The 13,180-nt window shown below is 31.2% G+C and overlaps 1 protein-coding gene across 1 annotated transcript in view; it reads left to right on the top strand.

Annotated features, from left to right (window-relative positions):
• Window positions 1-13,180, top strand: part of LOC142331238 (uncharacterized) — a 369,144-nt gene that overhangs the window by 18,580 nt on the left and 337,384 nt on the right. The window contains exon 2 of the mRNA XM_075376992.1: window positions 3,757-4,056. Within this exon, the coding sequence (XP_075233107.1) occupies window positions 3,907-4,056 (150 nt within the window). The 5' untranslated portion in view covers window positions 3,757-3,906. The remainder of the gene's footprint in view (window positions 1-3,756; window positions 4,057-13,180) is intronic.

Here is a 13,180-nt window from a genome sequence, read left to right as displayed (position 1 = left end):
TCTGGTCACAACTCTAATCGAAATGGCTGTCGTTAAATATTTAATATCGATAGTTTCAAAAGTGATCTACTCTCTCACTTAAATAATTAATATATATAACTCCAATCTTTCGGGAGTTGTTAGCTTTAAATTTTTGTATTTTTTTTAATTTCATCTATTTGTGGGAATGTTATTATAATTTAATGATATATATTAGTTTTTATAAGCTGAAATATACGTATAAACTGCCAATCCAATCTTCTTTGAGATAAAAGTACCTTAAATTCTCCCATATACAAGTCCAGTTTTTAAATTAAATTAAAAAAAAATTTAACAAAATTAATCTCTGTAATACACAAGTTACGACATTAAATTTCTTGATTACAGGTTTAACTATTCCTGAGATATAAAGCTAAACAGATGCCAAAACACTTATATGCACGCACGCGCGCACACACACAAAACATCATCCAGTACATGTATAAAATTTTTAACAGTTTCAGTATTTTTGGATTTAGGGCAAGTTAAAAATTTTATAAATAAGATCTATTTAAAAAAAGTTTTCGATATGTCTGTCTATCCTTTACGGTTTATTTAATGTTATTTACGATCTTTAATGTAATCTAATTTTTGATAATTGGTTATTTAATCTTCGCTTGATATGTAAACTGTTAATGATAGATACAACCTACGATTTTGTAGACGTTTTTGAATCCCATTCATTTTAATTTAATTTTTGTGTAAAAAAAAAAGGCAAAATTATAAATACAGTTTTTGCACTGACTGTTTATATATATATTTTAATATATCTTACTATTCAGTGTTTGGAATGCAAAATTATAAAAAATCTGATATGGACACGACATGACTTCCTTGTATGCCTATTATATTACATATACATATTTTTTAAAATTAACTCATAACATTTTATTTCGTTAACTTCTGATATTTTTTCATGTTTTTACTTCCTAGTACGAAGTAAAGGAAGTATTATTATCGCGAAAAATTTCCTGATTTCAACGAAAATATCCATTTTGACCATCTCTGAATCTATTTTGACTAGTTTCGGCGTGACGTCTGTACAAGTCTTTACTTAGTACAAGGAAGTAATAACAATTAACAATAAATAAAAAATAAAAATTAATTGAAACGAGATCATTTTAAAAATTTACTGGAACAAACTATAATAAAATTAAATTCATATACCTAATATGATTCTAATTTTTTTTGGCATTTAAATAAAGAAATTTACACGAAGATGCAGTCATCTCTATTTACTTAATACGCGTATTTGGCTTTGATTTCCTGGGATTAGGCTATATTTCAGAATATAATGTATAAAATCCACGGTTTTCAAAAGAGTATATTGATAATCTATAATACTACACCTCATTTATTCAAATTGAAAGGAATTGAAAGTGGATATAAACGATTTAAAAAGAATGTTATCGGTTAATTTACGTAAATATTAACTTAACCCTCTTTTTATAGTAGCCTACTACTAGTACAATCAATAAGAGTTAGGCAATTGTTATGGAAATAATTTCCATCACAAACTTTCCAGCTTGTAAAATCTGTATACAAAAACCAGAAATATACCTTTGTGCCGATGATCGCTTAAAACTAAGGAACCTCTGGACCGATTTACCTTTGTTATTGTTTTATTAAAACTTGAGAAAATTTCGTTACGTAAATCTATTCAAAATGATTATTTGTTAGGAAAAATGCTGGCGATTGTTGTCGGGTGAAAAATCAGCCTTAGACCAAGCCATATTTTCTAATGTTATTTTTAATGCGGTAAGGTTTCCAATCAGCGACTGAAGAGATACAGGAATAGTTTCAAAAAAATATTTAAAGAAAAATTTAGTTGACATTTACGTTCATTTATCAAAACTCCCAGTAAATTTATAAATTTACATGGTGTATCAGAATTTAGTTAAAAAAGTAGTGTTCAAAAAGTGATAACTTTATAGGAAAATGAATAAGTTACACTAGTTGTTGAAAGCAGCCTCCATTATGCGATTCATAAAACTTAATACGATGTTGCTTTTCTAATATGCTTGTTTATTACATTTTTTTTCTCTTCAGTAGAATAAATCTATTTTAACCGGTTAATTTTTAAGATTTAAATATATCAGCTATGTCTGTTGTCTTTAATTCTAAATATTTACCATTCGTTTTTCACAGTATATTTTAATAAAAAATATTCCAACGATAAAAATTAAATTTGAAATAATTTAAGGGTTCTTCTCTCTTTTTTTCAAAAGAAAATTTATTAACTTAGATCATTTTATTGAAAATTTTCAAAGGATGATAAGTAAAAAATGTTTTATTTTAAAAAACACTCATTTAAACGTTTTTAAAATTTAAAAAGGGAGCTTTTTCCGACTTAAGAAAAAAAAATTGTATTTTACTCGCTGTGGAAAAATTTCTATAAAATATTTCAGAGAAAAGGATTTTTCAGGCTTTCAGGCATTTGACTGGTTTGATGAAACTCTCTAATATTACCTTTCTAGTGCTAGTCGTTTCATTTCGGTATACCCCCTACATCCTACATCCCTAACAATTTGTTTTACATATTCCAAACGTTGTCTGCCTACACAATTTTTTCCTTCTACCTGTCTGTCCAATATTAAAGCGGCTATTCCAGGATGCCTTAATATGTGGCCTACAAGTCTTTCTCTTCTTTTAACTATATTTTTCTAAATGCTTCTTTCTTCATCGATTTGCCGCAATACCACTTCATTTGTCTCTTTATCCACCCATCTGATTTTTAACAGTCTCCTGTAGCACCACATTTCTAACGTTTAATAGTTTTCAGAGGAAAGGTATTAAAGAAATAAAATTTTAAACAATTTAAATGCGAACAGCAGTTTCTGCGGTTGAAATTCCGACTATAGTTGTGCTTGTGGATATCAGATAAGAACTGGTAACAGAAGAATACAGATTTATTTAAATTGCGTGTTATAGCATAAAGAGGAATACTTAGTAAAATGAATTTAAATTAATACTTGTTATAAATAGGAAAAATATTTCGATTGTTATCGATTGAAATACGAATAAAGAGTAATATAACGTAGTAATGCTCGCCCCAAAGTTTTATTTTTTTTTTAAATACCCCCAAGTCAACCGGTCCCCGCCCGATAGACAACTCGGTTACCTCAGGGTGCCGTGGCAGCAGCCTGTCCCCCCTAGCTTGGCCCAACCCAGAGGCCACCCACCGAGGTCCCCCCTGGATCGCAAGGACGCCCCGACTCTCCCTCTTCCGGGGCAGCCTAGACGCCCCTCCTCAGGAGGGCTACCCGTCCCCGTTCCTACCCTACTAAGATCCAGGCATGCATTACGCATGCCCTTCCCCTTACTCGGACCCTCTCACACCGCAAGAGTTTCACATGCCATCATTAGAAACACCCTGACTACCCCGCTCTTGTAGGCAGGCGAGCCAGGATATCCTAGGTAAGGGGACCCGAAAGAAGTTCGCTCGTAATTAATGTACCTGGGGGTATTTCAATCTGCATTCAGTTCTCGGTAAATAAATAAAAAAGTAAAAGTGGCATGTAACTGAAAAATATATTGGACAGTAAGGATTGAATCTATTTCTATAAACGGAAATGGGATTATGACTCATCTTCATGATTGCGGATCGGTTTTAAAAACCACGGCCCTTCACAACAGTTGTATTTTGTCGATAGATTTATATACCCGAATAGATAAAAATTGTAATATTTAACACTAATAAATAATTTATGTATATATATATGTATTTCTTTTTTATAGGTGGTATGAAGAAGATATAATTAAAGACAAAAAAAAAACACAAGTGATTGGAATGTATCGCAAACAGAAACAACCGGTTATATTATCGTGTGCAGTTAAATTAGTGTGATGATGTTATTCGGTGATATAGCTAAACATTGATCAGACGGAATGCCGGAAGTCTGGGTTTCGCTGCGACTACAAATATCGATGTCTTTAGTCGGCGTAATACTCGCTACTGGAGTATTAGTGAATGCGTTAACTGAAGAAATTACTTCGTCTTTAAAAGTAGCGCAATGTAGAGCCGCCTGTGTCCATGCGGTGAGTATTTTATTTATCTGTTTTATTTAATCTTATCTATAAATTATTAATAACGATAAAATTTTATATTACAACAATTTTTTATTATAAATTTTATATTATAACATTAAAAATCTCAGAAATGTTCCTAAATTTCAACGAATTTGCAGATTAACATTCTTTACTCTCCCGTTAACAAATTTGAAAATAATGACCTTTAAATTCTACTTTTTTATGATTTATTTACTACAGATTTTTTTAACTAATAGAAGATAATTTACGATACGGTCTCTTATTAAAGTCGTTGGTAAAAATTTATACAAATTACCATAAAATGGCAATTTTATCGGATATTTTTTAAAATAAATATTTAAAAAATTATTCGTTAACGTTGAGTACAATAAAAACGTTTAAAATCCTACTTCATATAACAACTCGTCTATTAAAAATATAATGTAAAAGTTGTTAGATAATAAGTTAAAATCATTGAAAAAGCGGTCTAAGGAATGCAAAACTTTTCCAGCACTTTCCCTTATTTTTCCAGCCAAACTTTAAAACGGAAATAATACAATAAAATTCAGTTGTTAAGTAGAATTTATTTAATTTTAAATAAAAATTGTAAATATTGTTATTATTATTAGTCGGCTTTTACAAATATATAATCAAACGATATTTAATTCCATGAAATTAATAATTTTAGTAAATGGAATAAAATAAGCGAAACTAAAAATTGTAAATATTATTTATTACTATTATTAGTTATAGTTAGAATAATATTATTATCGGTTTGGCTGACTAAATACACGCTAGCAGATTTGACACATAATTACGAAAAATATCAAAAGTTAACAAAAAAAAAAAATTGGGTCTAATTTGAACCTTGTGATCGAATGATATTTTTACTCCACAATTTATGCAGTATTAAGGGTACAGTAAAAAAAAGCTTAAAATTTTTGGTAAACAATTTTGGATCTAAATTTACCCCCTTACTGCAGCTTTTTAATACAATATTTTTCATAAACGCCACGACTTGATTCAGAGGATGAAAAAGGATGATATGTATGAGTGTAAATGAAGTGTAGTCTTGTACAGTCTCAGTTCGACCATTCCTGAGATGTGTGGTTAATTGAAATCCAATCACCAAAGAACTCCGGTATCCACGATCTATTATTCAATCCGTTTAAAAATAACTGGCTTTACTAGGACTTGAACGCTGGAACTCTTGACTTCAAAATCAGCTGATTTGGGAAAACGCGTTAACCATTTTACCAACCCGGTGGGTTTCTCTCCTTAAGATTGGCGAACCTGTATCGTTAATGGCCACGCTAGTAATACATACACTGCATTGTTGTTTGTAAGTTGTCGCGTTGTAGTATCTTTGATTACCTGTGAGTTATTACGTTATAAAATAAATAGGAAAATCGATATTGTCGCCGACTGTGAAATACGTGGAGTCATACGTTTTTTAAACCATCAAAACGTTAAGCCAGCTGAAATTCATAGGTAGTCGGTTGTTCTGTACGGTGATAATGTAATTATTGTAAGAAACGTCCGAAAATGGTGTGAAAAGTTTAGAAATAACAGAATTGATATGCACGATGAAGAACGTTCGAAGAGGCCCTCGATAATCAACGAGAACTTATTGAAACGCGTCGATGATGAAATCAGAAAAGATCATCGCTCAACGATTTTCGACCTGGTCCTTCTTTTTCCTGATGTTTCAAGAGCTGTTATCGGTCGCATTGTTCATGACCATTTAGACTCCAGAAAGGTTTGTGCACGTTAGGTGCCGGACGTCTTAACGGAAAGTCACAAGAAAATCCGAATGGGATCTGCTTTGGAATTTTTGATGCGCTACGCAGAAAAATGTGATTAGTTTCTTAATTCGATCTTTACCGACGATGAAACATTGATTTCGTATTACACGCCAGAGAGAAAACGGCAGTCAAATGAATGGCATCATCCTCAATCACCAACCATACTGAGAAAGGTCAAGCCACAGCCATTTGGACGCAAACTGATGGCCACAATCTTTTTGGGATCGGTTTGGCATACTGCTGATCAACTTCATGCCGCGTGAAACGACTATAAATGTAGAAGCCTACTGCGAAACTGTACGTAACTTACGGCCCGCCAATCAAAATCGGCGATGTACGTGGCTGACCGATGGCGTTGTCGTGCTGCACGATAATGCACGTCCACACGTTGCGTGTCCGACGCGTGATTTACTGAGAACGTTTGGATGGGAAATTTACGATCACCCATCATATAGCCCGTACTTAGCTCTTTCTAATTACCATTTGTTAGGGAAACTGAAAAACGTTTTGAGTGGTAAGTAATTCGCTGGTGACTATAAAATTAAAAATGCTGTTAATCAATGGCTAAATGGACTGTCGGCAGAAGAATTCCACGAGGGTATATTGATGCTGATGTATCGCTACGAAAAATGTCTTAATACATGTGGCGATGAAACGGTCTTTACTTTAGAAATAACCTCTCGTAAATTAAAGAAAATTCGAAAAATGTGTTTTTTAAGTCGGGTTCCAAGGGACCCTTCCCTTTTAGTAAAAAAAAAGAGTTCTCATATAGTCTACATTAATACTTCTACGGTTGGATTCTCAATCTTAAAAATTGAAAAAAGTAATATTTTGAGTACAGTGCCGTTTAACCTTTTTGTTTTGGGACTTAAAGTTTATTTATCGCAGTAATTATTTCGAGGATAAAAAAATTATAGTTCATAAAAAAAATAATTTTTACCGTAATGCCTCCTTCTCCGACGGATTAGACTATCAGGCCAAAACTGGTATATATAAAACCAATATTTGTGCAAAATTTCAACTTTTTTGGTCAATGGGTTTTCGAGATACAAGACTAAAATTGTTTAGAAATTACGTTGAAACTGCCCCAACGACAGTGAAATTTTAAATAACCTAATAAATATTTTCATCTAAGGAAGTTTAAATTAACTTAGAAATTCACATGAGAATAGGATATGACATTTTTTTAGGATGTGAAAACATTTCAAGCGCGATAGAAATTTGAACCAGAAATCTTGTAGACGAACAGCAGAGACGCTACCGTTCCACTACGGAAGAAGGCTTTAAAAAAATAAATTCAGTAAGGTAGAGGAAGACTTGAAGAAAGTATTTTGATGAAGTGTTTGGAAAAATAATTTTATTTGATGTCTTCATATTCGTAAATTGAAGGAGAAGCTGAAGTCAGTTTGATCGCGGTGAAGATCGGAGTAGATTAGATGGATTAGAATAAAAAATGAAGAGTAATAAGAAGAATAAACGAGAATAGAAATTAGTCAAAGTGATTTGAAATAGGGAAAACTGATCGGGCAGGGCGTCATGAAATAAGGATCGATTTTAACAAAGTTAAAAGATGCACTAAATAGAGGCCAAAAAGGTATTAAAAATTAGAGAAAATTTTAAAAATAAATGTGGTCAATCAAGAATCCAAAATTTTAGCTTATAACAAATAAAAATGATGGACTTAGTGCGAGGGACCTGCTCAATGTCGTACAACCATATTATGAATAATAATAATAACTCGAATGTTAACAAACAGGGCATTATCAGGAAATCCAAATTATAATGTTTAATCTTACATGTATTACATTATGCAGTAGAAAAATTCCAATACTTTAAAAACGCTTCTTTATTAAAATACATCGTTTCTTTATCCATAGTTAAACTAGTATAAAGAAAGATAAGCGGGATCATAATTTTTATACACATCAATAAAATAGTTACGTAATATCTAAACGATAGATTATTATGGGAGATCTTACTTTATAAGAAATAAAAATACAATGAAAAAAAAGTTTCACAAAGAAGGAGAAAATTCGTATTTTCTTTATATAGTTACAAACGTTGTGTAATATTTAAGATAGAACAGTACTATTCCCATTAATATTAATAGGTAAAAAAACAATTTCAAAAAGAAATACTAATCTTATGTCGGGTTAGTATTTTAGATTAAGATCTTTTAATGACTGTTCTTTGTTATTGTAAGATAAAAATTAAAAATTAATGACTTCTCTTGTTTGCATTTAACAATAAATAATTAATTAAAGTTTACATAAAAAAAGGTTTGATTAATATTTTATGATACTACAAGCTTCTGTATTAATTTGTGACGTCGTAACTTTTTTTTGGTAAATTATTTATTTTTTAATTTAAATGTCTACGATTAAGTTCTGCTTAATGAGAATTTTAAATTAAGTTATATTTTACAATAAATAAAAAAAACTAAAAGAAAATCTTTTTCAGAGAATTAATCAAGTGTGTGTTCGTTAAAATATTATAAGAAAAAAAACCTCTGGCTACGACGTGTTGTTAAACTTTCCATACAATAGAGTTTACAATTCAATCCATCGTCGATTGTATCTACGTTATATTTGTTCAATATATACCTTTTTGTTTGTTTTAAAATAATCTGCGATACGGTCTTAAGAATATAAAACGTAAATAAAAAAAAGGCTTGTATAAAAAAATGTACAATACAGACATTCCTGATGATGTTAGCCAAATTTAAGGGAATGATTCAGGACATCAAAATAAACAAACATGTTCATGAAGAGAATATTTTTATGTTTTCATTTCTAATAATAGAAACTGTTATTGAAGTAAGTGAAAACAGACAAAATCGTCAGATTGCATAATTTGTGCAATCCGATTCCAACACTTTCAGCTATATATTAGTTGTTTATTAACAGATTAAAACAAACGAATGTAGTAATATAGTTCGCAATTACAGGTTTAAAATTTTATTTAATAGAACGTAATTCGACAAAACTAATATATATCTACGGAACTATTTATCGGTTAAAACTATTTAAATAGCCACCGTTTTGGAATATTCAAAGGTAAAATTTTCAAACCTTTTTATATTTTATAAGATATTGTTAGGTACACGTGCATTAAATATAATTAAAATATCTCAATTCATTCTTAAGATATAAATTTTTATCGGAAAAAATCTGATGTGGATATCGCATGACTTCCTTGAATGGCTATTAAATTAGACACACATATTTCTAAAAGTACATAAAATTTTATTTCACTAATAACTTCTGACTTTTTTTATTGCTACTATTGAATTACTATTTATTGTAATTTTTTTTTACAATCAGAGGTTAATTTATTAATAAATCAATAATATATTTAAATTAAAAAAAAATTTAACAAAAAGGAAACGAACTCGGATTCAAACCGATGTACCTTTCCCTTGTATGATCCAGCTATTCCATTAATTAAAATTTTTTGTGGCTATAACATGGAACCAATAAGAATAAGTACGACTTGTGATAAATTGTTGAAAAGCTCTCAATGAGGGCTTAATACTGCACTTAGGAAAAAGACCAAAATCAATGACTCCCTTAACCAAAGCAACATACATTTACTAGGGGAATCAAACCTCAGAACTTGCGATTTTTCAAAAATCAGCTGTTAAACTACCAATTTGCGATGATGAGTTAACCAATAGACCAGTCCGTGGGCTGGTCTATTGGTTAACTCATAACTATTGGTTAATTTATCAATTGTTTATTTACCTGCATAAATATGAATGTTAAAATGTGACCTTCTATTCAGAAAATTACTTAGTAAAAAAAAAATTTTTCTTTAATTCTATTTTATACTCAATTTTATACCTTTCTGACTACCTCGTTGCAAAAAAATCTACAAGAGAAGTATTTGTAGACGAAACGTAAAACAATTTATACATTTCTCAGAAAGCATCCGTAATTTTATAAGAACACAATTTGATTCCGTTCAATACCGATACAAAAAAATATGTAAAAAAAAAAAAATAAATAAAACAAACATTTCATAAAACTTATAAACTTTAAATAGAATAAGGTACACAGGTATTTAACTTCCCATTATCATATTCTATGAAATATTACAGAATACATTTTGACTAGACAACTTGGAAAATTAACATTTTAACAAAACTATAGGGATTAAATTTTAAAAAAACCTTTTGAATTTTTTGCAAAACGATGAAATTTTTGAATTATAACAAAATTCTTAATACAATATTGTTATTGCACCGATTTGAATAAACGGAATTTAATTACGTATCCAACGTATCAAACAGTGAAATCTTACTACGGTTTCAATTCATAACTGATTCGCATCATCACGAAGTCATCACAATAAATTTCTAATTCAATTATCCGCTGATATTTAACCGAAGAATGAGATGCTATGAATACTAAAACAGTTTATTCTAAAAGGAAACACTGAACGTTACACATTATATTTCATTTCATAACATAACATTACGATTACGTTAAAATGTAATACAATATTAAAAAAAGGTACGACTATTTGCATCTGCTCCTTTATCAAGAAGAATTTAGAACAACCTAAATTTTATTAATAAAATATATTTATTTATTGTTTAAAAAATTAAAGAGTCCATGTAGATTAATAGTAGTGTGATTAGTTATTATCTGTAGTACACGAGAATTAAGCGGCCGCTATCCGCTTGATTTTATACGGTTTAATATCATTGTACTGAAACAATTGTTCCGATTTTAAAATAGCTAGTAAGTATCTGAATTTGAGATTTTGGCTTCTTTAATTATTTATTTAATGTAACTATATCTTATCGACCCGCCGGATTAGTCGAGCGGTTAAACTCATCATCGCAAAATCAGTTATTTTCGAATCGAGAATTCTGAGGTTCTACAAAGAAGTCGAACAGGTTTGAGTCCTTGTAAAACAGTTGCTTTTATATGGATTTGAATGTTACACTTTGGATACCGGTATTCTTTGGTGATTGGATTTCAATTAAACATAAGTCTCAGGAACGGTGTACCTGAGCCTGTTCCAGACTGTATGTTTACTGGTACATTTATATTTACACTGGAACTACGTCAGGCCTGGCAAGCCGGTAGCAATAATTACATTTGCCTATACACACACACTTAGACCCGGCAGTAGCTGGAAAACCAATTGGAGAAATATATATCTCCCGTTAAATCCCATCAGGGCTACGGGGGGGATGTGGTGACCGGAAGCGTCATAAGGCGGGTGTCTTCCCCTACGGGATGGGATGGAGAAATATATATATATATATATATTTATTAATTATGATTTTGTCTGTTTATAAAGGGTGTCCCATATAAAACGCAACTCAACCTTATATTGGTAGGTATTGAAATAATAAAAAGGCATGTGTAAATGTAAATGTAATTTTTATTATTACGATCCATTACCTTACATTTAGAGTAAATGTTGGAAGTGTATTCATCTTCTTGAATACAAGCTTCAATTCTTTTTACAGCGTTTCTTGTAACTTTTTTCAAAGTTTGTCGCTGGATATTTAATACAGCTTGTTGAATATTGACTTTCAATTGTTCAAGTGTTCGTGGTTTGTTGCTGTAGGCTTTTCCTTTGAGGTAACCCCATAGAAAGACAATCCGCCGCAGTCAAATCTGGAGATCTTGGTGGCCACAAGCCTCGACCGACAACACGATTACCAAAGAATTCCTCAATGAAATCAGAAGTTGAACCAGCGTAGTGCGATGTCTCACCGTCATGTTGTAGCCAGCAGTGTCTGTCTTCCTCTTCCAAGAGTGGATAGAACTGGAATAAAATATCCTGATATCGTTCTGCATTAATGGTGTACTCGAAAAAAATAGGACCGATTATTTTCTTCCGCGATATCGCGCACCACACGCCCGACTTCTGCGGGTGTAATTGTTTTTCGTGATAAACGTGGGGATTTTCAGCACTCCAAATTCTACTGTTTTGGCTGTTTACGTAGCCATCCAAATGAAACCGTGCTTCATCTGTGAAAAATAACGAATCCATAACATTAATTCCCTCACGCAGAAATTACACGGACTTGAATACTAGATCGTGGATACCGGTGTTGTTTGGTGGTTGGGTTTCAATTAACCACACATCTAAGGTATGGTCGAACTGAGAATGTACAAGACTAACTTCATTCACACTCATACATATCATCCTCTGAAGTATTATCTAAACGGTAGTTACCGGAGGCTAAACAGGAAAAAGAAAAAAAGATAAATCTAGTTATAAAAGATAAACATCGTCTTTTAAAATCATGTGTCATATGCAACATTTTATAAAATAATAATTTGTATTTGTTTAATTTTTGTTTGATTTATGCTGCACATATTGTGTAATCTTTTGTTGTGATCGATATAGTTGTTTAAAAGCTATCGATTCCATGTTTAAAAAGAGAAGGGTTCTGACGAATCACAAAAAAAAGAGAGCGAAAAAGGAAGACTATTAAAAGAGACGACGTATTTTTTCCGGCTAGGTTATCTAAAGTTGATCTTCAAAAATCAAATTGTGACCTCCAAAAGAAAATGGGCAGGCTCGGTGAAAAAATTCATGATATAATTGTACAATGATGGGCAAAAGGTAGGTCGTCGGTTGAAAAAGTAGCGTCTAAAATAAAAAAAAAAATATGAAAAAATACTACAATGTGGTAAGAAATATGTAAATTGAAAATCGATAGATAGTGATTTTATCTACGAAACTCATTTCATTTTTAAAAAAAACGACCGCATTGTTCGCGTTATAGATAGAGAATCTGTTTCTCCCGAAAACATCATCGAGTTTTGAAACAATGAAAAACCAGTAAAAAAAAAATATATTTTGGAGATGTTTTTCTGTTACAGGTCAAAATTATCTTATATCTATCAATGGAGTGTATGAGTGTAGAAATTTGAAAAACAAAATTCTGCCGTTTTTGAAAATTATAAATTGAATGTTCCAGCGATTCACTTCAAAAAAATGCTAAAAGATTCACGAGTGATAATAACATCCGTTTGTTAGACGGTCAGGAAACTAGACCGCTCTAAATCCTACTGAGAACCTACTGGCCATATGCAAGAGAGAAATGAGGAAGAACTAATCTGCTTGACTAAAAGAGAAAATTATTAACAGTACAATTCGAATTTGAATCCAGATGAGAAAAACTAATTCAAAACAGCGAAAGGGATGGAAAAATGTACAGATAAATATATTTATAATAAAAACTTTTTGCCGACTTCCGCGGCTGAGTAGGTAGCGTGTCATCATTTCGTGCGAAGGTCCCGGGTTTGAAATCCGGTTAGGCATAGTATCCTTTCATACACTACCAATTTCCACCG

The sequence above is a fragment of the Lycorma delicatula genome, chromosome 10, assembly GCF_047948215.1.
Source record: "Lycorma delicatula isolate Av1 chromosome 10, ASM4794821v1, whole genome shotgun sequence".
NCBI classification, from domain to species: domain Eukaryota; kingdom Metazoa; phylum Arthropoda; class Insecta; order Hemiptera; family Fulgoridae; genus Lycorma; species Lycorma delicatula.
Note: the sequence above shows the minus strand (reverse complement) of the source record. Positions and strands in the feature narration are given on the sequence as shown.